The sequence below is a fragment of the Doryrhamphus excisus genome, linkage group LG23 (genome assembly GCF_037039965.1).
Source record: "Doryrhamphus excisus strain RoL-2023G ecotype Guam linkage group LG23, RoL_Dexc_Guam_v1.1, whole genome shotgun sequence".
Classification (NCBI taxonomy): domain Eukaryota; kingdom Metazoa; phylum Chordata; class Actinopteri; order Syngnathiformes; family Syngnathidae; genus Doryrhamphus; species Doryrhamphus excisus.
In genome coordinates this window covers 6,986,872-7,011,611 of record NC_136379.1, presented here as the reverse complement: position 1 = coordinate 7,011,611, position 24,740 = coordinate 6,986,872, and the positions used below count along the sequence as shown (strand labels likewise).

The 24,740-nt window shown below is 45.0% G+C and overlaps 3 protein-coding genes across 10 annotated transcripts in view; 2 read left to right on the top strand and 1 right to left on the bottom strand.

Annotated features, from left to right (window-relative positions):
- The first annotated feature begins 2,279 nt into the window (after positions 1-2,279).
- Positions 2,280-12,400, top strand: tbc1d2 (TBC1 domain family, member 2). Its single transcript, XM_078788406.1, has 17 exons — positions 2,280-2,783; positions 3,027-4,192; positions 4,279-4,384; positions 5,915-6,035; positions 6,105-6,211; positions 6,429-6,592; positions 6,769-7,038; positions 7,459-7,557; positions 7,622-7,732; positions 7,795-7,964; positions 8,031-8,142; positions 8,214-8,414; positions 8,492-8,679; positions 8,745-8,865; positions 9,600-9,785; positions 9,862-9,983; positions 10,223-12,400. Exons 2-17 carry the CDS (start codon positions 3,092-3,094, stop codon positions 10,425-10,427), a joined length of 3,384 nt encoding a protein of 1,127 aa, XP_078644532.1. The 5' UTR covers positions 2,280-2,783; positions 3,027-3,091; the 3' UTR covers positions 10,428-12,400.
- slc44a1b (solute carrier family 44 member 1b) lies at positions 10,929-20,094 on the bottom strand. 8 transcript variants are annotated; one of them, XM_058064026.2, is made up of 16 exons: positions 19,939-20,092; positions 18,130-18,219; positions 17,891-18,033; positions 17,626-17,762; positions 16,096-16,189; positions 15,857-16,026; positions 15,699-15,788; positions 15,482-15,627; positions 15,192-15,378; positions 14,863-15,031; positions 14,635-14,791; positions 14,479-14,562; positions 14,272-14,409; positions 13,964-14,200; positions 13,251-13,888; positions 10,929-13,097 (listed from the first exon to the last, which is right to left on the bottom strand). In XM_058064026.2, exons 1-15 carry the CDS (start codon positions 19,981-19,983, stop codon positions 13,463-13,465), a joined length of 2,313 nt encoding a protein of 770 aa, XP_057920009.2. In that variant the 5' UTR covers positions 19,984-20,092; the 3' UTR covers positions 10,929-13,097; positions 13,251-13,462. The 8 variants fall into 8 exon arrangements, with proteins under 8 accessions (XP_057920009.2, XP_057920012.2, XP_057920010.2 ...); XM_058064029.2 differs by having other exon boundaries at positions 13,790-13,888; XM_058064027.2 differs by lacking the exon at positions 19,939-20,092 and adding an exon at positions 18,399-18,987.
- A 979-nt stretch (positions 20,095-21,073) lies between these two features.
- The window catches only part of abca1b (ATP-binding cassette, sub-family A (ABC1), member 1B), a 26,278-nt gene continuing 22,611 nt past the window's right edge, over positions 21,074-24,740 (top strand). The window contains exons 1-3 of the mRNA XM_058064015.2: positions 21,074-21,266; positions 22,469-22,592; positions 22,785-22,878. Coding sequence (XP_057919998.2) covers positions 21,109-21,266; positions 22,469-22,592; positions 22,785-22,878 — 376 coding nt within the window. The 5' untranslated portion in view covers positions 21,074-21,108. The remainder of the gene's footprint in view (positions 21,267-22,468; positions 22,593-22,784; positions 22,879-24,740) is intronic.

Sequence of the window (24,740 nt, the reverse complement as noted above, 5' to 3'; positions counted from 1 at the left end):
CAAACGGGTTGCGCTCTGCGACAGCACGTCAAACATAACTGATCCATGACTTAGACGGGTTGTCAGCATAAACGGGTTCCACTGTGCTACAAGAAATGTCCTATTTTGAGTGTATAACAACAAGTTTATGTCTTATGTCAACATCATCTGAGCGACGTCGACATAAATTGGGTCTAGTCTACTTAAACCTTAGACAGATTGTCGACATAAACGAAGACTTAAACGGGTTCGACTGTACTAGAATTTTTTTCAAAGAAATGACCCCTTGGCTGTCAAATTTTACATCAACATTAACGTCAACTTGATGAGTTACTGGATTCAGATGAGTTATTGACTTAAACAGAGTCGACTTAAGCGAGTTCTGCGCTAATTTCACGTCCCGGGACAAGATCTGGTTCAAGGCCAGAGACAGTTTTAGCTGATACTTACTGTGGTCCACACTGGTACTGCAGTGTAGGACCACTGTATGTAATGTACTGGTGCTGTACTGGTTACCATGGACAGGGACTTGAAGACTTGGTCCACATAGATGGGTTGAACAGAATTCCGCTGTATTTTCTTTTTGGAAAATTGAGCAAAAGAAGATCCAACAGGTAGCTGAATTAATCTTTGGAGCGGATTTGCAGAGGTTGGAATCAGGACTTGGGATCAGTGACTAGAAATGATGAATCGGGAGTATGGAAGAATAGCGGACAAGCTGTCGGTCGTAAATGTCGGACACCCGCCCGAACAAACGAGTGAAAAGTTGAAGAAACTTTAAGCAACATGGTAATACGCTGAAGGATAGTCGCAGTTGTCGGTTGATGGCGAGCGCTCGTGGCGTTTCCACGGCACCGGCTGACGTCGCACAAACGCTCGCTAAAGCGGAGGTAAATTATAAGGCAAGCAAACAGTCAGCGACAAGTGAAAAGGAAGCCGCTCCCAGAATGCAACAGCAGATTGATGGAGGTGGAGGCCGCGCGGCCACGCATTCATTCCGCTGATTGACGACGGCGGCCATTACATTAAAACCTTCCTGGACAACAAGGCCGTCGCTCGAGAGCCACAATGACGCCACAAACAAGGAAGACGAGCGCGTGTCACTTTTCCTAAACGTTCCTTCAGAGATGCTCACTTTATCGAAAAGTGACACTTTTTGTTTAATGGGGTGACGTGATCTGCGCTTCACATGCATGCCTGATGTGCTCACAGTGAATAGTGGATGCAAAAAAAAACAACAACAATTTATCCGTTAGAACTTCACAACACCCACAATGCACTGCAGTGTTGTGCACACACTGAAGAGGTCGAGCCAGGCACTCTGTGTGCGGGGATGGGGGGGTGTTATGGCTTAGTGGGGTAATGTGCAGGGGGGGGTGTTTTTGAGAGCAATAACTTGAATTGGCTGCAACAAAAGAAGACGTGAAAAGGAGACGAGGAGCTGCGAGTCTTGACTCGACAAAGCTGCAAAAACTTTCTTTCAGCCTAATGAAGCTGTTGTCTGGGGGCAGAGGGATGGGGGCGGGCGGAGGACGGCGGCGGGCGGCGGGGTGGTCAGGCGAGCGTCCTCGGACGTGATTTGTCATACAATCTGAATCTTTAGGAGCCCAGCGACACCTCCTCTCCATATGTCTGCCTCGTTTGCATCTGAAAAGGGGGAGGGGGGCTGTGGGAGAGGGCCGTGCGGGGCTGGGGCGGGACGGGGTGTGGGGTGGTGCGGGTCTGGGCTTCTATATAGCTGCACACTTTCTTTTTTTTTTTTGACCAAACGAGACTCAACATGGACCAACCTGAAACAACAACTACTATTACTAGATTATAAGCCTAAAACCATGTAACCATGGCAACAGGTCTACAAATACTATCCAAATTGTGATCACCAGTCAGTGATCACAATGTAACCAACACCTCACAGGTTGTTCGTGGTGCACCATGGACACATGACCATGATGAGGATGATGATGATGATATTCTGGTGGGGGGCTGAGCTTCTCATTGGGGTCACGACCTCTAAGTGCTTTCAGACTTCCCTGACATCCTCAACCAATCAGCTCTCTGGATGCTGTGTGAGCAGTACCCTCAGGCCTTGTGTATATGTGTGTTTGTGTTTGCTGCCCTCTGCTGGTGGATGCTCTAGTGTGCAAGCTAAAAGAAAACATGTTTCGCTACATGAATGAACGTATTTGTGTAATTTTTAAAGATTTGTCATTGCAGCATAAATACACTAATTATATATGATGTAGAGTTTCACATAGCTAAACGTTTATGAACCCATTACACTTCTTTGTCGATGTCTGTTCTTGCTATACATTGGCTTTAATTAAGGAAACGAGCTATACTGCTTTATTGTGAAAAAGGCCACATTAAAGGCTGTTATTTTGAAAAATTCAAAAAGGAAGTTGCATGTGTAATCACCAGGGTGTGTTTTCAGCAGGCAGTTAAACCCTAAGATCAGGAGCAGAAGAACAAATCTAAGCGCTACAGCCAAGAAAAGAAAAACAGGAAGTAGAGAAGGAGTACGGAAAAAGAACAAGAAGACAACAGGAAGTAAACAAGAAAGGGAAACAGGCAACAGGATGTAAACAACAAGAAGTAGTGAACAACAGGAAGTAAAATAGAGGTTGGTAAAAGAAGAAGTAAGCGAGAAGAAGTAGTAAATAAGAAATATAACACAAAGAGAACTACAAAAGGAAAGGGAACAAGAGGAAGTGCATAGCAGGAAGTCTTATTTTAGACTTTTGCTCCACTCGGTGAGTCAAACAGGACCCTTGGCAACCAGGTGTGTTCAGGCCACGCCCCTCCTAGTAAGTTCACCACTTTCTTGTAAACTTTGTATTTGCTTTAAGTCTATTAGTCTTTGTAATTAGTCATTGTAATGTTAGTTATAACGTGTTTGTCTTTGAGTTACTTCCTGTCATGATGGCGACTGGTGTGCAGCTTCTCTTGTATAGTAGTTGTGTTGTTGTCTAAAGACAACCATCTTCTGTTTTGGTTTCTGTCTAATTTTTTGTTTTTTTTTCTACCCATGGATGGAAACCACTTGACAGGAAACGCCACGCCTGGATTGTCTGGGTCACTTATTTCCACTCTCAAAAAGAATAAAGAGGCTGTGATGTCATCATCTGACCACAAACATGAAACCCACGAGGTGCACCAGAATCTTGCAGCAACCCACCAGATTCACTCAAAGACCCATGAGACCTATGAGAGTTCGCCACACACCCTCATGAGTCTTGCAGAGACCAATGAGACCGATCCGAGTCTCTCAAAGACCCACCAGTGTACCACAGAGACCCATGAGACCCACCGCATTCAACCAGAGACCCCTGAGACCTACCATAGTCTGACAGCCACCCTCCTGGGTCCTACAAAGACCCATGAAACCGATCAGAGCCCTGAAAAAACAAACCAGCGTACAACAGTCACTCTCCTGAGTCCTGAAGAGATACATGAGACCAAACAGAGTCCTACAGACACCCGGCAGAGTCCGTCACAGGCCCATGAAACCCATGACATGCACCAGAATCCCACAGAGACCAACCAGATTCTCTCACCGAGTCCCATTGAGAGCCACCGTAGTATTTTAGAGACTCAACAGAGTTGCGCAAAGACCCATGCGAGTGACAATAGTCCCCCAGAAACCCATAAGACCCACCAAAGTCCTGGAGAAGAAGCACAGCCTTTCATGGAACACCACCAGGATTCCCAAACAGTTAACCAGAAAAACAGAGAACATGAGTCAACAAAGGAACAGCAAAAGGTTTCCAAATCTTTTTACGAGGCAGAAACTGAACTTGAAAATGAAACATCTTCAGCATCGGGATCCCCCCCTGCTGAAGACCAGAAAAACCCTCACAGTTTTGCAATGACGAGAACTTCAAGCACACCTGTAACACATCACTTAAATACTCAGCAGGCTCCTCCGTCTGCTGACCCTGATTCCCAGCAGGTCCCCGGCCATTTTTCAGGTTCTTCTTCAGAGGAGCCAAAACTTTGCGGCTTCCTGCAAAAACAGGGTGGGCCTCTGCGTGCCTGGAAGCAGCGTTGGTTCACCTATGAGGAGAAGAAGAACCAGCTGTTTTACTACCGCATGCCACAGGATGTGATGCCGCTCGGCCGAGTGGACCTCAGCGCTGCCACCTTCACCTACCCACTGAAGGCCGAGACGGGCACCTTCCACATCAAGACACCGGAACGCACCTTCATCCTAAAGGTACGACTTTGACACCAAAAATGCTACTTCCTGGTTTGATGTGGCATCATGTTGTTCCATCTCTGTTCTGCCCCGCCCCCTTCTAGGCTGTGAATCAGGAGCTGATGCTTTATTGGCTGCAACAGCTGCAGGTCAAACGATGGCAACACAGACAGACCACCTCTTGCCCCGACTCAACAAACACCACCGCAGGTACGCCGGTACTGGTTCGTGGGGGTTTGGACTTGGTCTGAATGAGGTTTCAGTGGTTTCATACTCGTATGACGACTCAGGTGTTCATTTAATGTGACTCATCAAGCCAATATGGGCGGCACGGCGGTCGAGTGGTTAGCGCGCAGACCAGGGTTCAGTTCCACTCTCGGCCATCTCTGTGTGGAGTTTGCATGTTCTCCCCGTGCATGCGTGGGTTTTCTCCAGGTACTCCGGTTTCCTCCCACATTCCCAAAACATGCTAGGTTAATTAGCGACTCCAAATTGTCCATAGGTATGAATGTGAGTGTGAATGGTTGTTTGTCTATATGTGCCCTGTGATTGGCTGGCAACCAGTCCAGGATGTACCCCGCCTCTCGCCCGAAGACAGCTGGGATAGGCTCCAGCACCCCCCACAGTAGAAAATGAATGAATGAATGAATGCATCAGATTACAATTGAATGCTTCACATAATCAGTTCCACATGTCCAAAAGGAGTAGGAAGAAGCAAAGCTTATTAAATCCTACTCTTACAATCAGTAACTGTTACATTTGTTCACTTCCTGTTTTCCTAATATAGTTTAAGCTTTTGTTATTCTTAATTATTACCGTATTTTCCATACTATAAGCCGCACTTTTTTTCATAGGTTGGCTGTTCCTGCGACTTATACTCCAGAGTGACTTATAAATGAAAAAATTGTTTGTTACATTACTGTTACATAACTGTTCACGTTTATTTTTTTGTGTTAGCATAATACCTATTCAGCCTGTTCTCTATTCTTTTATTGTTAGAACTTGCCTTCCAAGATGATGTAATGTCTGTTTTGGTAAAGTAGTTTATAAAATAAATTACCTGCAAAAAATGCGACTTATACTCCAGTGCGACTTATGTATGTTTTTTTTCTACCTAATGATGCATTTTTGGCCTGGTGCGACTTCCAGAAAGTCCAGAAAATACGGTATTTATTTTTAATACGTCTCAAGCAGGCCTCGTGTTTGTTTTCTAAAATTAATATTCTGCTAACTTTATGGTTGTTGAATATCGACTGTACTGATGGGTAGGTAGGAATGTGAGTGTGAATGGTTGTTTGCCTATATGTGTCCTGTGATTGGCTGGCCACTGTGGGTCTAAATATCCTGGCTGTGTCTCTGAATGTCCTCACTGTGTCTACATGACCCAGTGTGCTCTAAATGTCCTCACCATGTGTCTTCATATGTTTAAATATCCTCACTAATTGTCCATGTTATCTAAATTGTCTAAATGTCTTCACTTCCACACAAATGTCACTGTTTCTGATGTCTAAATGTTCTCACAGTGTGCTGAAATGCCTTCCGTATGTGTCTAAATGCTGGAATGTTGGCGAATTTTGTTCATGCAGTGACTTGTTGAGCCTTCCTGCATGACGGATGCTGTCTGATGAGTCATCATAAGTCTCCATTTTTTTCAGAACGTCACAGTTTTGTCTTTTAAACAAGTTTAATAATTCTTAATATAGAAAATACACCTTCATTTTCACTCTTTGGATTCTGCAGACGAATTCCTGCCTTTATTGAAGAGTCCTGTGGGCTTGGTGGGGGAGGAGGCAGCGAACATGGCTCCTCAAAGGACGCCACTCGCTAACATGTCAATCAAGCATCCTTTCATCGGGATCCAGTGAGTCCATTTTGGATTCCGATATCTGTCAGAATACCGAATAAATGAGCTCTATGCGCACCTTTACAGGAACTCTGTTCATAATCTTCGCAAGAGGTCATCTCAAGAGTTTCCTCAAAGTGTCTTTTACGTCCAAACCCCAGCAGTGGACCCGGAGGACGCCTCCAACGGCACCGGTGCGTACCACTGTGGACCCACAACACCACAGTAGATAAAGACGTATCAGGTCTTAATTTAGAACATTGCATTACAGTGGAATCATACAGATGATTTGGTGATGTTTACACTTGTTCAAACCGGTTCCACTGTACTTAGACCCTCAGCTGGGTTGATTTTTGGCAATATTTGATGCTTTCATACTTTCTAGCCACCGCGACTCAGCTTCTCTCCCAGTTGGACAGGTGGTGCAAGGCAGAGGAAGACACCCTCGACTGGAAAGTCAGTGGAGGAAGAAGAATTTTCGCTCCTCCCCTGAGACGGTGCTGATGTCCTCGGATCAGATGTTGTGCCTCCAACAGGACAAAGAGATGCTGATCGAGGAAGTTAAAGCCCAAAAGGTGATCACGCAGATATCTGTCCACTGTCTCAAATGTGTGGAGAATCCCGTAGAAGATGCAAGATGGTTGACGGTCTTGCAATATGATTGACATTCCAACCGCCAATAGCTTTGGACCTGTAAGCACGGGAAAATACAGACGCACTTGACGACTAGTGTCCGACTGCATCCTTGCAGGAGCTGGTGTGGCTCCTTCACAAAGCCTTGGAGGCGGCTCAGCTGGAAAAACGAACATGCTCTGACTTTGTGGCGGCTAAGGGCGAGCAGGAGCGTTTGGAGCTGCTCCGGCACCGCGAGCGCCAAGTGGCCGACCTGCTCGGCCGATTGGAAGAAACCAAAATGGCGGCGGAAGCGGCCAGGCAGTGCCTGGTTGAGCGAGACCTGCAGGTGTGCCAGCTGCAGGAGGATGTAAGGATGCTGATAGAGAAGAACAAGGCCAAGCAGGAGGTGAATTTGAACATACTGAATGTGAGTGTGAATGGTTGTTTGTCTATATGTGCCCTGTGATTGGCTGGCGACCAGTCCAGGGTGTACCCCGCCTCTCGCCCGAAGACAGCTGGGATAGGCTCCAGCACCCCCGCAACCCTTGTGAGGAATAAGCGGTAGAAAATGAATGAAGCAATGTCCCCAAATTCATGTTGTTTTGTTTTTGTTTCCATTGTAGTTGTAACAACAAGCAGCACACAGTCCCATTTCGAATATTTTTATGGTTGGGGCTGACCAGCAAGCGCCAAATCTTAAAAAAAAAAAAGAACAAGAGTATCTTTAAATTTATCTGTGGCGGTCCAATCACAGCCCATCACAGAAACTTGCATGTATGGGAAACACTGCAAACCTGACGAGGTGGTTGTGACTGCTCCTTGTCAGGTCATCATCAAGCTAGCTGATCATGTCACGGCGTGCACGTGCAAACCTCCACGCTCTGCAGACTCCACACAGCTGCAGCAGCACGTCGAGAACCTGAAGGTGAACAAAAGGGTCCTACAGATGAATTCTCGGTGATGAAAGTGTGTTTTTGTCTCTTCTCCAGGACGACATAGAGGCCTACAAGATGCAGAACAAGTTTCTGAACTCTGAGATCTACCAGCTGACCAAACTGTGGAGGAAGAGCTCCGAGCAGGAGCGAAGTATGATGGTCAAGGTGGGTTGGCTTAGGAATGTCTGGCCCAATATGTTTGCTGAACATCACCGGTTCCTGTGCAGTGTGCCGAGCTGGAGGCACGTCACTGCCAAGCTGAGAGTCGCTACCTGGGAGGCCTGCAGAAGCTGCAGGAAAACAAAAGCCTCGATCTGGACCAGCGGCAAGCGATCCAAAAGCTGATTGAGGACGCTCTGAAAGGGGAGATGAAGGGTGTCCAACCCAACGCGAACAGGTTCTAACCTAACTGATGTCCTCTTTTTGGTCGAACCCTACTTGATCTGCATTTGTTGCCCCCCAGTGAACACGACAAATACGGCTTCAAAATAATTCCAGACTACGAGGTGGGCGACGTGAAGCTTCTGGCCAAGATCCAGGCACTGGAGATTCGCTCAAACAACCTGATGCAACAGGTATACCTTGACACTGGCCTCCGGTTGGTCAAATGTCTTGACAAATGACTTTCACGCAGTCTTCATGGCAGGAAAGTCGTGAGCGTCCCTTGTTGAACCGCTGGGCCCAGTATCTCGCCGGCAGGTCGGATGACGACCTTTGCCCATCACCAGAGCTCAAAGGTCTGCTACGTGGTGGTGTCCCTCATGAGTACCGGCAGAGACTTTGGCGCTGGGTGGTCAGAGCCAGAACCAGGGCCGTTCGAGAGCGTCATCCATGTCTCTATCAGCAGGTAGACGGAGTCGGCTGAACTGTCACGTTCATGTTGGAACACAACAGATGTTTGACGTCCTGCTTGTGCATCTCCAGTTCTGTGACAAGAGTCGCACGTGTCCTCATCCGGCCTCCAGACAGATCCAGTTGGACCTTCACAGGACTCTGACCAGTAATCAGAATTTCTCTTCACCATCTAGCCCCACCCACCAGCAGCTGCAGCGCATCCTATTGGCCTTTTCCTGGCAGAACCCCGCTATTGGCTACTGCCAGGGACTTAACAGGTATTATTAAATCCCTCATTTGTTGCGGTTGTTGATATTTTGTCATATATTAATATCTGTCCCAGGTTGGCAGCCATTGCTCTGCTCGTCCTCCAGAGTGAAGAAGACGCTTTCTGGTGTCTTGTGTCTGTGGTGGACACCATCATGCCTCAGGACTACTACACCAAGAACTTGCTGGCCTCGCAGGTCTGGTTTTGTTTAATACAGACAGTAATGGTAATGGTTTTATTTAAATTGAACATGCATCAGATTAGGGGCGGCACGGCGGTCGAGTGGTAAGTGCGCAGACCTCACAGCTAAGGAGATCAGGGTTCAATTCCACCCTCTGTGTGCAGTTTGCATGTTCTCCCCGTACATGCGTGGGTTTTCTCCGGGTACTCCCGTTTCCTCCCACATTCCAAAAACATGCTAGGTTAATTAGCGACTCCAAATTGTCCATAGGTATGAATGTGAGTGTGAATGGTTGTTTGTCTATATGTGTCCTGTGATTGGCTGGCCACCAGTCCAGGGTGTACCCCGCCATGTCCAAAAGGAGTAGGAAGAAGCAAAGCTTATTGAATCCTACTTTTACAATCAGTAACCGTTACATTTGTTCACTTCCTGTTTTCCTAATATAGTTTACGTTTTTTTTTTTTCAGTCAAATTTTATTCTTAATTATTACCGTATTTTCCAGACTATACGCTGCACTTTTTTTCATAGGTTGGCTGTTCCTGCGACTCCAGAGTGACTTATACATAAATGAAAAAAACTGTTTGTTACATTAATGTTACATAACTGTTCACGTTTATTTTTTTGTGTTAGCATATCTTACACCTATTCGGCCTGTTCTCTATTCTTTTATTGTTAGAACTTGCCTTCCAAGATGATGTAATGTCTGTTTTGGTAATTTGACTGTACTGATGGGTCAGTTGATTGACAGGCGGACCAACACGTATTTAAAGACATCCTGGTGGAGAAACTTCCTCGGCTGGCGGCGCACTTTGACCTTCACGGAATCGATGTGTCTCTCGTCACCTTCAACTGGTTCCTGGTGGTTTTTGTGGAGACTCTTCCCGGTGATATCCTTCTGCCTCTGTGGGATGCCTTTTTGTACGAGGGCACCAAGGTACCCGCTCACATCCACACACACACACACACACACACGCTTGCACACACATTAAGATAAGTGACTCGTGTTTCAGGTGATCTTCCGGTACGCATTGGCGCTCTTCAAATACAAAGAGGAAGACATCCTGAAGATTAACGACAGCGTGGATATCTACCAATACCTTCGCTTCTTCACCAAGACCGTTTCTGATGGCAGGTATGTGTTGGCATGCAGTGTTGGTGACATCACACTCGATGTTGTTGTATTGTCCACACTGAAAGCAAATCATATTTGATGATTTTCTGCTAAGGTTATGACGTAGGCATCACCGTGTACGCAAAACATCCAACACGGATACAACAGGTTGCTGAACAGGACCGAATTTAAAAAAAAAAATTGTGAGCAAGGTCAGAGAGTTTGGGTCCCTTTTGACGACGCTGTGTCGGTCCCTGCAGGAAGTTGATGGGCATCGCCTTCGGAGACATGAACCCATTTCCCGGCCGCTTGCTGAGGAACCGGCGAGCTTTTCACTTGGAGCGTCTCCAGGCAGAGCTGCGAGAGTTGGAGGAACAGCAAAGGACTTTCGAGGCGGTGTGTGGGGAACGTAAAGACAAAGAACTGGACAACACCGCCAGCGAGGACGAGGAGGAGCTAAGTTGAATGCCCGTCTTATCTTTGGTTACAGTGCATCATTTCACTTCCACGCTCTTACCCATCATGTATTTCAAGTTAGCATTCCTCCACATTTTTGTTGTTTTGCTAAGCATTATGGCCGTCTCGTTCGAGTGCGCATAAAAGTTCATTTGACAGCAAAAAAATTAATTTTGGTTATTTTTTATCATCATTTAGAGAACAAATAATGCGTTTTTTGCAGTGTAGTGCAGTAAAAAAGGATGCTTGCATCAACACAGACGAGCCACTATGCCCAATTTGTTCAAAAGCGGTAGCAACAAAAATAACTTGCCCATCTCAAACATATCCACCCGACCCAGTTTTCACATCTGTGGAAAAAAAATACACATCAACATTCAACGTTCCGACATTCAACACTCACTGATACATTTGATTGACAGAGTTAATACAAATGGAACTGTACAAAATGGTGTGCGTGTGCACTTGGGCGCCAATTTAAAACATCAATATGACATTTGAGGCCAACGATGTAGATCTTATTTTTTTATTTCACTATTTTCTTAAAAAAACAAATATACATAAGAAAGGATAAATATAAAAAAAATATCCAGGAACCGAAGAAAAAAAGTTGGACATTACAAAGTTTTTACTGCAGAGAGAAAAAGCCAAACACTCGCGTGCGGTCACATGACGGCATCGAGTCACGTGACTTTCACAACGTGAAGAAGAAAGCATGGTCATGCAACTACAGCTGCAGCTTCTAGCTAACGTCTGTGGACTTCAAATCCAACAAGTCAGCAGTTGGAAGGACAATGTTAACCCCGCCCCTCCATTACTGTTGGCCAACGTTTGCTGTGATTGGCTGATTCTTCAAGCTTGAATTGTTTCAAAAACCAGACTTCGCCTGCTTGCGTGCAACCGGCCACCTCCTCCGTACATGTTGGCATTTGATCACATGACCCTCAAACTATTGCCCTCACGCTGATCAATTTGAGAGAAAGAAGGCGGAGCTACACACACACAACCAACCAACCAACCACCTGGGGGGGCGTCACCATCATCAGCTGAGCATCATGAGTAGGTAAGTGTGTGACCGAGTTCTGATTTCAACACCAGAACTCGTCTCCGAGATCCAGTCCCAGTGGACAAAGCGTCGCCAGTTTCCTGTCTGGAGATCTCAGCGCCTCACTCCAGGAAGACTTTGTGTTATTGCCAACACCTCCACAGGAAGCTCCACCCACACCAGAAAAAGTCCATGTGACCTTAGTGCGTGAGGGGGGTCAGCTTCTGCCCGCCTCCAATGTACAGTGGCAGTGGAAATAGGCGTTCCACTCGTGGCGTTTATTGAGCCGTTCATTTGTAGTTCTGGTGTTTAGGTTCGGTGGTGGTTCTTATTCTTGGGTCATTAATGGTTCTAATGTTTAGGTAACTGAAGGTCCTCTTGTTTGGGTCACTGATGTTTGTTGGTGGTTCTGAGGGTTCGGTCGTTGGTGGCTCTAAAGTTTGGGTCATTAATGGTGTCAGTGGTGGTTCCAACTGGGTTATTGTTGATGGTTCTGATGTTTGAGTCATTAATGGTGTCAATGGTGGTTCTGATGTTTGGGTCATTGATGGTTCCAATTGTTTTTTTGTTGGTGGTTCTGATGTTTGGATATTGATGCTTCTGAGCGTTGGGTCAGTGGTGGTTCTGAGAATTGGCTCGATGGTCGTTCAGTTTGGGGTATTGTTGGTGGTGATTCTGATGTTTGGGTCAATGGTGGCTCTGGTGTTTGGATCATTGATGGTTCTAATGTTTGGGTCATTGATGGTTGCAATTGTTTTTTTTGTTGGTGGTTCTGATGTTTGGATATTGATGCTTCTGAGTTGGGTCAGTGGTGCTTCTGAGAATTGGCTCAATGGTCGTTCAGTTTGGGGTATTGGTGGTTCTGATGTTTGGATTATTGATGGTTCTAATGTTTGGGTCATTGATGGTGTCAATGGTGGTTCTGATGTTTGGGTCATTGATGCTTTTGAGAGTTGGGTCAGTGGTGGTTCTGAAAATTGGCTCTATGGTTGTTCAGTTTAGGGTATTGTTGGTGGTTCGGTGGTTTGGGTCAATGGAGGCTCTGATGTTTGGATCATTGATGGTTCTAATGTTTGAGTCATTAACGATTCTGATGTTTGTCAATTGTGATTCAGATTTTTCTGTCAATGGCGGCTCTGATGCTTGGGTCATTGATGGTTACGTTTGGATCTGTGTTGGAGGTTCTTTGTGTCAATGTCGGCTCTGGTGTTTGGTCAGTGGTGGTTCTAATGTTTGGGTAAGAACTACTTCCTCCATCTTGCTTGACCTTTGACATGATCCTTTCAAGATCCTTCAGGATCAATGAGAGATGATATGTCCTCAGATGACATAATCATCATCGTTATTATCCAGGTGTTACAAAGCGTCATCAAAAAAGATGAAGGGGGGAAAAAAAAAAGTTGCTGACAAAGTGAAGATGAGTTTTCTATATAAAAAAAAAAAATCAGCAGTGCTTCCATATAAAGTGCTTGGTTACGTCGTTACGTTGTCTTATTATTATTAAAATATTGTTTTCCTGGAGTGAAAACACAGTAAACATGTTACACGTTGGTAAAAATAAACTTCTGGAATGTCTCTTTTCTTTTAAGAAGTCCCATTGGCTGATTTTGTCAAGCCGAACTCGTCCCGGGAGCCTGAAATAAGGAAATAATTCAAATTAATAATCACATTGTGAAGCACATTGACGTACAGAATGACAAGTGCATGATGGGACAACAGTCATCTATCATTTAGATCATCTAAATGATCAGCTAGCTAGCACAACTAGCCCTAGCTACACATCATACCATGCCGTGATGTGTCACTCTGTCCGCACGACGAGTCGTTAAAGCACAGCGGTGACCACAAAATAAACAGAAAGTGATGAAGATGATGATGATGATGATGACAAGGCGGTTAGCATGGCTCCATGTGCTTCAATTCATGCTGGGGTTAGCATGTCTGCTTTACGTCCACAAGGAAGTCCGTTAGCACATGCACGTTTGTTAGCATGCTCTGGTTAGCAGGCGGTGGTTGTTTTGGCAGTGACGGCGGCGGGCTCTCTGGGAGGGGCGGAGTTTGGCGAATGCAGCAGGCTGACAAACAGAAAGAGGGTGGAGGTGGGCAGGTAGACGCAGAGGAAGAGGACGACGTCCTCGCTCAGACAGAGGACAAAGTCGCTGTGCTCCGTCAGCGCCCAGTCCACGAGCACCCCGACCAACAGGTAGTACACCTGGAACTCCTGAAGATCCTCCCACTCTTCACCGATCTCTTGAGGCCACGCCCCCACCTCTTCAGACTCACTCTTGTCATCGGCCATCTTCTCGTCTCCGAGGCTGTCACTCACCATGGGCTTCATCTCCGCCCCCTCCGATGTCGTCGCTTTCACTCTGCTCCGCCCACGGCCGGCGACGCGTTCCATACGGCGGCTGCTTTCCACAAACTCCTACGTAGAGCGCCAACGTATGAGCGATGTTGAACATTTGTGGTGGTGTGAAGGTCACACTTAGCTTCATCTCACCATCAGAGCCTTGTCCATGAAGAACTCCTTCCCCGGGGTACCGTCGTTGTACTTGGTGTCGATGGCAAAGCACAGGAAGAGCACGTCCACCACCATCTCGAAGACTGACAGGAAGCAGTGCGCCACCAGGAAGGCGAAGAGACAAACGATAACCAGCGGCAGCAACCACTCGGCATAATCTCGCCGGGCGTTGAGCAGCAGCACGCCGGCAAACGCCGTGGTGGTGACGATGAGGATCTAACGGAGGATCACGCACGTTCACCTTTCGGGTGATTGCTCTACGTGATTGCTCAACAGGATGTACTCACCTTCCCCAAGAAGAGCACCAAGTCTCCGATGGCATTGACGGTGGCGACTCGAAGGGCGTTCTCCACCAGGAGGACAAAGGCGTCTCGCGCCGATGTGCAGAAGCTGGTGCTGTTGATGGCGGTGGCTGCGTACGCATTCTGGTCCGCGGACAGGAAGTGACACATCAGAAATAAAAGTCCACATAATGCAAAAAAAAAAAAAGTCACCTGGTTCAGATAATTGAGGCACTTCTCCAAACACCACAAACAGCAGATGCACGACTTGAGCACGCAGCGAGCACACGCGTTCTCCTGAAACACACGTGCGTGTACGTGAGCTTGATGGGTCGACGTCACCTGACTTTGAGTGACGGGCGTCGCTACCTTTCCTTTGAGCTGCTTGCTGACGTAAATGAGGAGGAGTCGAGGGATCTTGACCAGCGTGATGATGAAGGAGCCTTTCGCCACCGTGCCCACGTGATACCTGAGCAGCCTCAAAGCTGCGCGCACGATTGGCCACGCAGGAAGTCGCTTCTTGTCCCTGCAAACGCCGGTGCTGTCACTACAACCGTGACACACACATGCGTGTTTTTGTGCATCAGGTAATCATACCTGGTAAAGTAGTACGTGACCACCGCGCCAGCCACGGTCATCTGCTGGCACGCCAGGATGAACTCTGTGATCCACACAAGACCCACAGCGTGGTACCAGGTCAGGTACTCCAATGGCCCCGTCAGGCGGAACTCTATCAGGCCGGTCTCCTCGTTGTGGACTGGGTCTCCTGCAACACCCGGCAGACCCAACATCAAACACAACATCAGCAGGAACCCGTTTATGTCGACGCCCAAAAACATGTCAGCTGGCATGCTATTGGACGTAAGCCCCCGGTCGCTAATTATGACCACATGATTTGAAACAGGAAGTGAGGACTGAAGACGCACCGCTGGTTCCCAGGAAGAGCAGAACCAGGATCCAGTATATCCAGAAGACGAGCAGCAGCAGGAAGGTGATGAAGGGCTGGAGGGTGAGGAGGGGCAAGTGGATGAAGACTTTTCCCGCCACGTGGAACAAAGCGATGGCCAACGCCACGCGCTTCCTCATGAAGAGCATCAGCAGCAGCAGGATGACCTGCAACATTCCGTGACATTCCAATCAACACTCCAAGGAACAGGCCGCAATCGTGTATCTCTCATGTGTTAAAATGACAGGAAGTATGTTTATTTTGAACTACCGTGAAAACGGTGGCAGCGATGGCGTACACGAGCAGCGTCTGGTTTCCATCTGGCGTCGGCTCGTCATCTTTTGTCACCTTTGCGTGGGTTTCATTTCCATGGAGACGGTGGTCAACATAGAACCACCAGAGCACGCTGGTACCAGCTGAGACGGGACATGTCTCGCTTACATTCCACTCTTATTGTGAAAAGAACAGCAAAAGGAAGTAAGCTCACCCAGAGACCCGAGGACCGCCAAGGAGGTGAGGATCCAGACGAGGACGGCCGAGATGTAACGGATGATCACCATGAGCATCATGGAGAGCACTGTGACACACAAGTCATAGGTCAAGCTCCCGAAAATCCCACTTTGGGATTTTCACAATAAAACTCACTCAGTGCCAGAAGACAAAGTCCTACGATGACCTCTTTACTGGCCGCCACGCCGGCGATGACTCGATGCAGGAACGAGTTATCACTAACAAAGGTCACCACGGCCTCTGCGAACTTGGTATAACAAGCGATGTCCAGGGGCGTACAGCGGTTGAAAAGCGGCAACGGTTTGCTGGGTGACAAAGCAAAGGTGAGACAGGGCTATGAGGACAAAGGGGCGGGGCCATGAAGACAAACGCACCTCGGCGGGACAGGAAGTTTGGGACACTTGGAGAACCTCTCGGGCAGACCCGGGTACTTGTGACCCGCTAACTCGTACGAACACAGCTCGGAACCTGAAACCCACACACACATCTTTGTCATGAGCATGTTTGATGTCATGTGACCACGCAGAACCAATTATTGACGAGGGGTCCACTGTCGGCATTTCTGGTTGGATTTCAGTTTTGACTTCAGTCTCTGAAATCTGGATTATGTTCCTTGGTCACCAGAATACGCTTCATCCGCTTGCTCCTCCCTCTGCAAAACCTCAATGATTACTCGAGTAACTTATCAAAGTATGGATGAATCGAATCATCGGATCAAACACTTTCTACACACCACTCTCAATGACAATGAACAGATCGTTCGTTAAGTGTGCATCCATTTAACACACACAATGAAAAGCATATTTAAGAAGTAGTGTTTGATGTCCAAAATGGTGTGTTAATGGTGGTAACTAATTCATTGAATTAATTACGTTACATTTTTTTAGCGTAATTAACGCGTATGCATAATGGCAAACCATGTAACGATGACAATTTTGTTACGACACAGTGTAGTTCTCCACAGTCACACAGTCTGACTGAACACCTGAACGCATCAACAGCAATGCAAATCCAACACCATATATCAATCTTCGACTCTTTTTTTTTTTTCGACTTAAGCAGGTAATTTTTAAAATACAGATACTCCATGCTGGCTTTCTTACTGATATCAAATATACGGATATTGTGCAGCACTTAATTACCAAAACAATATCAACCCATATAGACCTTCCCTTGAACAAATGTCTTATATGAACAGATGATGCTTCTTTTATTAAGCAGGGATGCCACTAAATGCATTTTGCAAATGCAGTCGTCCCTCGCCCCTTCGCGCTTTCAGGTCTATCATGGTTTTCCATAAATATATTCATAAATCCTCCCTTGTTTCTTGGTTGAATAAAAGAAATATGCATATTTAAGCAAACTGTACATGTTTTTAGCCTAAATTAATAATTTTCAAGCATGAAAATAGCTGCAAATAAAACATTAAGAAGACAAATTCAAATTGTGATTGTAGTATTTTACATTGGTCACTAGGTGTCACTAAGTACCAGACTTGAGCACCTGGAACAACACGTTTTAATTGCAGGTTTAAATGATCTCACAACAGGCACATTAATAATTACATAATAATTATAATAATAACACAGGCTACTGTGTCCGCCGTAACCCACGACAACCTAAAATGCAACTCTGAACCCCTGTCATCACTTCCTGTCCACACGGAAGACATTTACTGCAGCTTATTTTATGTAATTATACCTATTATATTGGTTAATAAGAGTGTCAAGGTGACTATAGGGGTGTTATTTCATGTCTACAGAGCTCTGATGCGATAAACTATGTATATAAGGTTTTCTATGCGCTAACTATGAAATTACTCCACATAGCAATAAGGAATCCTACTTTGTGGAAATTGACCCATCTGGAACCAATTAGCCGCCATAAAAGTGTGATGATCTCACCATTGACCATGGCGAACTTCATCAGGTCCTGGTAGGTGTTGAGAACTTCGGGGGGACACAGGGACACGCACAGAGCCACCGACTTAATTTTCCTCTGAACAATGTCGATGTTGCAAGGATCCAGGAAGAAGACAAACCTGGAGGATGAGGGGTGGGGGGGGCAAAGAGAGAAGAATTAAGTGCCCATGATGAGGCATATTTCCAAGGACCACCTTGCTTAGGTCTGGCGGGTCAAGCCCAATGATGGGTGTGGCCAAACACTCACTTCCTGTCCGTGTGGTCCAGGCCGCTGAGTTTGACATCGTCCACGCGCTGGTTGCGGCGGCCGCAAGTGTTGCCATAGCTGTCGTAGCCGAAGACGAGCCGGGCGGCGCCGCCGGTGACCACGGTGAAGGCACACACGCTCCCCTGGGGGGGACAGGAAGTACACGGCACGCATTCAGTGTAGCTGTTGGTTTTTTTTTTTCATCTATGTTAGCATGATCTATGATGAGAACGTGTTACCATGCCGACACAGAAGATGATGAAGAGCAGGAACCAGGGCAGGTCAGTGCAGCTTCGCTCCTCCAGCGGTCTCCATTCTCTCTTTGTCCTCTGCAGCGACCACACACACACACATACATACACACACACACACATCCGCGCACACACTTTGTGTTAGCAGGCCCGGTGACCCGTCAGTTCGGCTCCCAGCTAATTGGATTAATTCTTCTAATCACACGTCAGCTACTCTGTAGGGTGACGAGAAGAGAACCGAGCAGAACCGAACTCACCTCAGTGCTACCGCAGCATCCCATTGCAGTCGGGAGGGGGACGCGCACAGTATTTGACGGAGCTTCAACAGAGCAGCACCGGGCTCTGGACCCGACAGGCGGGGGGGGTTCGGACGCACAGCCCCGCAGACGGCCCGCATGAACTGAGATCCCGGAGGCCGAATCCGGGCCGGAGACGGTACCGACGCTCAGCGAGAGCAGTCCGGGCCGATGGGCGCGCCACCGTCGGTGCCTCCTCCGGTTTCGGTCGCAAACGCCGTACAATGTCCGAGTATTTGTCCGCCACACTTCCTGGTGGGCTGTCAGGCACAGCGGCCATTCATGTCATTGCGCATGCGCAATTCCACAACAACAAAGCCTGCTACACCGGCGATGCAGTAACCGGCTTGAACGCTGGGTGTCTTCGCGGCAGTAGAGATAACGGTCTTTGTTATGATTGGAACGGGATTCACGTTATAATTCACGTTATATCTTGTACGGATGTTTGACAAGATTCACTAATGTTATTTAAAAAAAAAAAAACCTAAAAATGCTAACACCGATTAACCATTGCAATAATTAATCCACATTTTAGCATTGTGTTATAAGTAACAAAGCAAATTTCTATAATATCAATAATATTTCTCAATAATAATGGATTTTTTTCATTTTCAGCATGTAAAAAAGGAGCTGCAGGACAGAGATGACCCCCCCCGGGCCCTACCTTGGACACCTTATTGCCTTTGTCATGACCACTTTATCAGGTACACAGTTTGAAAAGATCTATATCAAACAATATTTCCTAAGATATTAATGTTCATCTCAATAAATTACTTTATCAATTAAAACAATTTTAACACTTATTTAAGAAAATAATTATATTTCTTTATTGCTTAATCATTTTGATGATATTGCTTACAGCTAGTAAAAAAAATTAAGTATCTCATGACATTTGAAAAACTGTCAAAACATCAATATTGTAAGCCGCTGGTTGGTGCGAAAAACCTGTGAGTCTTTGAAGGGTGTCCAAAGTGCGATCCGGAGGCCATTTTAGGTCAACAGCTCATTTTCGTGTATTCTAAAGTGAAATAAATTCATTATGAATGAGATATATTATTAAAGAGTACTTTCAATTGTTACATCACCGATAAGACAATGCTAAGTTAAGATAGCTTAGCATATATTGCCATACATTGGATTGCTTTAAAGGCCCCTCTCCCACATGATTGACATTTTTGGGATGTGACTTAGACTCTGAATTGAACTCCTGAAATCAATAACTTTGGCAGGACTTTGATGAGGATGGCCGGGGGGAGGGTGAGGTGCTGTGTACAGATGATGTCATGGTGTGACGGCAACAAGATGGCGTCAGCATTCAGTGGAGTCACTGGAGAAAATCCATCCATCCGTTTTCTTTCAAAAGCACTCAGCAGTCAATGACAGGACACATAAGACACACACCGACTATAGCGTATTAAAGCTAATTGAGTTTGACTACACCATTCGTACTTCTCACACCAGCCAGAACACACAAGATGTTTTTATTTGAAGAATGTTCTACCTTCAACCTGAAGTGAACCTGCTGCTGAGGCCGCTTGGACTCCATGGTCAATGCACCGATCCTGAGTGAGACGGACAAGGCCTTTAAGAGTCCAGCAGAGACCTGTAACAACTTGGGAAGTCCTAGAGAGACCCGCACAGTCCTGGTGGTCTTGAGAGAATGAGGACTGCAGTGATGTGCTTCTGATCACACACAGAGACCTTTTGTCCTTTTGTTTACTGTTGTACCAGGCTGTGTGTGTATATGAGTGTGTGTGTGTGTGTGTGTAAACAGTACATTCATTTTGTTGAACAAAACACTTTACTTTTGTTTATTATTAGAAGCAAATTATTGATCAATACGTGGAACGATAACATTTGATCATTAGTGTATCATTTCAGTAAATGAATCATCAACCTGCCACTTGTGTAAAGTTTGAGAAGTGCTCCCTCTTGTGGCGAGAAGGAAGCACGTCATCTCCTTCACGTGACGGGTGGCTGATACTGCAAATTTCGTGGTATGATCCGATACCAAGTAAGTGCAAGGCAGGTATTGCCAAAAGTGATACTTTGCGTGAAATTTTTGAAAAGATTTTGTTGTTCATGATTTAGTCACACTTGAGGACAAGAAATTTTAGATTAAGATTTCAATATCGATATTTTCCTTTTTGAAGTACCAGTTTGGGCACTGTTTAAGCACCAGCACTGTTACAAAAGTGTCAGTTTATCACTAGTATCGGTTAATATGTAAATGAGCCAACCAACTAGGGACTTAAATAGAAAATTGACTGCAAAAACGTCCTGAGCTTTTATTTAGTTTGAATTCAATAACATCTGAAATCAAACGACTTTTAAAATATATTCTAATTTATTGACCTGGAGTTTTATTTCTTACAATGAAGTTGCAGTTTCCTGTGCATTGGATTGTTTTATTTTGAAAGAATAACCTGTTGCTGGACCGGACGTGAGCCCCAAAAGTCCACAGGCATCTCGAGACCGGAAGTGCAGTCAGCAGCATTTTTTTACACAGTACAAGCAAAGGACATTTACAAAAGTACGAACATGTTGTCCCTTCGAAGATAAATTATTTATTTGCCAGTTGATTATTATAGTTTCTCTAAAAAGAAAATATAAACTACTGTGGGTACATAAGTTGAGACCAGTAAGTATTCGTTTGAATAGAAGGGCGCTAATGTCTTATTTTGAAGGTCCGGACGAAAGCAGCGTGTGTGCTTCCAGCTGGTGGACGCAGTCTAAGTTAGAGGGGACGTCCGCTAGTTGTTGGCACAAGCGGAAAGAAGACGAAGCACGTACGGGGACAGAACAGCAACAGCGACAACAGCAGCACCGGTAAGTCCACATGACGTCATTTCTCGTTGACCCACGCCACTGTCCGTCGCTGCCGATGTGGTTCATTATAAATGTGTTCTGATGACAACGATTTGACCTGACAGCAAAGTTTGGAGGAGAAGAAAAGTTCAGCAAAGACGCAGAAAAGCACCAAAAGAAAAAAATAGAAGTGACGAAAGAGTTTTTTTTTGGTTAGTTGTAAGCAATGAGAAGTTTTCACGAGTTAATCGTTGTCAATGCGTTGTCAATCAATCGATCAGTCAGTCAATCAGCAGCGGTTCATGTAAACGACATGCATTATTTTCTCCATGCATCACGTGGTTATTTCCCTGACACTTATTAAATATCTGTGGGCTCCAACTGATTGAATCGTTGTTTTATCATTTTTTTTACATAAAAAGACAGATACAACGATATATAATGATTATTAATTATGGTGTTCAGAGGTTCTGATTTTTGGGTCAGTTTGGTTTATCGCCAGTCTATTAATCTTTGGACTTTTCATCCTGGAAGACGGTGTCTTTCACTAATAAGTACTTCAGAAAGACATTAGACACACTAATAAACATGCTAATAAATGTATAATGTTAGCCATGCTAATGAGCTTTATCATAAATGTATAATGTTGGCCACGTTAATGAACATACTAATAAATGTGTAATGTTAGCCATGCTAATATACGTGCTAATGAATGTGTAATGTTAGCCATGCTAATGAATGTGCTAATAAATGTATAATGTTGACCACGTTAATGACTAATGTTGATAAATGTATGGTAATGAACCTGCTAAAAAAATGTATACTGTTACACTTGCCAAAAAACGTGCTTGTGAATGTATATTAGCTACAATATTGAATATAATAAACTATATTACTATGCTAATAAACATAAAATGTTAGCCATACTGATAAATAAATAGAACAAGCACATTATCGCTGTATGTTTTTACATTTTGCGGAATGTTTCCCGATTAATTGTTTTCCTAATTATCTGCCAATCATGACGAGGAGGACACATTATTAGGAACACTTTCCAAGTCAACAGTGGAAAGTTATTGATTATCGATCAGTGAGAGATTATCGAGCATTCCTAATATACCAGCTGTAACGAGATTGTGTGTGTGTGTGTATGTGAGAGAGAGGGAAAGCTGTGTGATCAGCACCTTGACTATCTGACTGTGTTGACCTTTGACCCTTTTGAGACGTGCGCTGGCGGTTAAACGCTCCTCCTGCGCCGCGTCCTCACATTCTGCGGCCGACATGTCCGACTGGAATCAGCTGGCTCTGCTGCTGTGGAAGAACTTCACATACCGACGGCGACAGACGGTGAGCCAAACACACATTTGAACATCAGCTGTCAATCAATCCATTGATTCTCTGTGGACTTTAAGCGTGTGTGATGACATCAACAAGCAAACATGAAATGATGTTTCCTGACACATAGATAATAAGTTCACATGTGACCTTCATCACAAGATTGATCCTCGAACCTTCTAAAGAACTTTTCTCCCTGTTCAGCTCCAGCTATTGGTGGAGATCGTGTGGCCGCTCCTCATCTTTTTTATCCTCATCGCCGTGCGCCTTAGTTACCCACCCTATGAGCAACATGAATGTAAGTTCATCCTCTTTTTCATCGCCTTTACTCATCGCCTCTTCTTATCTTTCATATCATTGAACTCATTCAATCCCAGCCATTTGTCAAAATACGTCCCCTTCAGTACCAGCCATTTTTATGACTGATTTTTCATGGCACACATAATATTGTATTGTATGGCTGTATGAACATGGAACATATCAAAAGAATGATTACATTCTTGTCTTTCATCAGAAAAAAAGTTTCATTTGTTCTTTAGTAATCAGAAGTAGAACATAGGTAAGTTTCAGGGAAATATTAGTTCCCAACTAAAACACTTTTTTTTGCTTTTGTGACAGCTCAAATATGTAAACAACTGGACCACAACAGAAACAATACAGATGAATGTGTGTGTATGCGTTAATCTTCCCTAACCTTCTGCACGCTATACTCCTCCTTGGTCTTTCCCTTGCTGTCAAGTGTGCTTTTACATCCAAAAGATCTATGCCGAGCTCTTCTCAAATGCATTTCTTCTAGCTTATGGACGTTTTATGGCTCAAAACTGCTCATTAGTGTGAACTCGCATCACTACCTCTTTTGCCTCTTGTGCAAAAAAAAGGCGTTTCTATACGTCTTTGAATTCAGGCGTTCGAGTTTATAAAAATGCATAAGTACGTCTTTGGTATTGAATGAGTTAATGTCATCACATTTTTATAATTTATGTTTGTCCATTTTTATACACACACACACACGCGTCATGAAAACATATTGTATCTGTCCATTCACACGCATACCATGTAAATGTCCATTCACATGCGTCAGTCATTGGTCCTTTAAGGATGTGCGATAACAGGAAGCCGATTGCTGATAGATAAGCGCCGTGTTGGAGGCAGAGCATAGTGGGTTTGTCAACAAGTGCTGAGTATGAATTTATCGTTTTATCATTCTTTATGAATGCTGTAAATTTATTTGTGATTGCAATTGAGATTAAGAATGTCTTTGCGACCTGGCAAAGTAGCAGCAGCACAACTGTTAGCATGTGCGCATCTTCAACAATGTAAACATCATATGCTAAGATATAAAACATATGCTGGGATGCGTAGTCCTCACGTGACCTGAGTGACCTTCACCGGTAGATGACGTTAGATGGCTGAGGAAATGCTTTTATTGTGAAAGAAGAAGTAGCAGAGAAGAGGAGGAAGGCCCGTGGCGTTGTTCCTGGTGCTGGTGGTGTTTCAGGAATGTTTGTGCAGTGATTCACCGACTTGTGACGTCTGACGTGTCCTGACTCGTCGGTGTAAAAACGAGGCGACTGTGGAACGTTTCATCATTCTTTTCTTTTTGTGTAACGGTTGCCTAGCTTAGCATGGCTCTGTGTTTCTATCACAACTATTGTGTTTTTGTTATCACTCCTATTAGTTTGCATGGCATCTCTTATGTACTTCTAGTATGGCTTCTATGCCTTGCCATCATGACTCCTATGTGTTTCTATTACATCTCTATTGTGTTTCTACCACAACTCCTATGTGTTTCTATTACATCTCTATTGTGTTTCTACCATGAGTCCTATGTGTTTCTATTACATCTCTATTGTGTTTCTACCATGACTCCTATTTGTTTCTATTACATCTCTATTGTGTTTCTACCATGAGTCCTATGTGTTTCTATTACATCTCTATTGTGTTTCTACCACGACTCCTGTGTTTCTATTCCATCTCTATTGTGTTTCTACCACATCTCTTATGTGTTTCTATTACATCTCTATTTTGTTTCTAGCATGACTCCTATGTGTTTCTTTTACATTTCTATTGTCTTTCTACCATGACTCCTATTTGTTTCTATTACATCTCTATTGTGTTTCTACCACGACTCCTATGTGTTTCTATTACATCTCTATTGTG

Coding starts and splice junctions, on each gene's coding strand:
- tbc1d2 (XM_078788406.1), top strand. CDS start 3,092: ATGTCATCATCTGACCACAAACATGAAACCCACGAGGTGCACCAGAAT. Junction 7,039..7,458: donor AGAACAAGGCCAAGCAGGAG/GTGAATTTGAAC, acceptor GCTCCTTGTCAG/GTCATCATCAAGCTAGCTGA. Junction 8,680..8,744: donor TACTGCCAGGGACTTAACAG/GTATTATTAAAT, acceptor TATCTGTCCCAG/GTTGGCAGCCATTGCTCTGC.
- slc44a1b (XM_078788407.1), bottom strand. CDS start 19,983: ATGGAGTCCAAGCGGCCTCAGCAGCAGGTTCACTTCAGGTTGAAG. Junction 15,379..15,481: donor TCGCTGCCACCGTTTTCACG/GTAGTTCAAAAT, acceptor GGAATGTTGCAG/GTCATCCTGCTGCTGCTGAT. Junction 14,201..14,271: donor TGGTGCTCTTCTTGGGGAAG/GTGAGTACATCC, acceptor ATCCTCCGTTAG/ATCCTCATCGTCACCACCAC.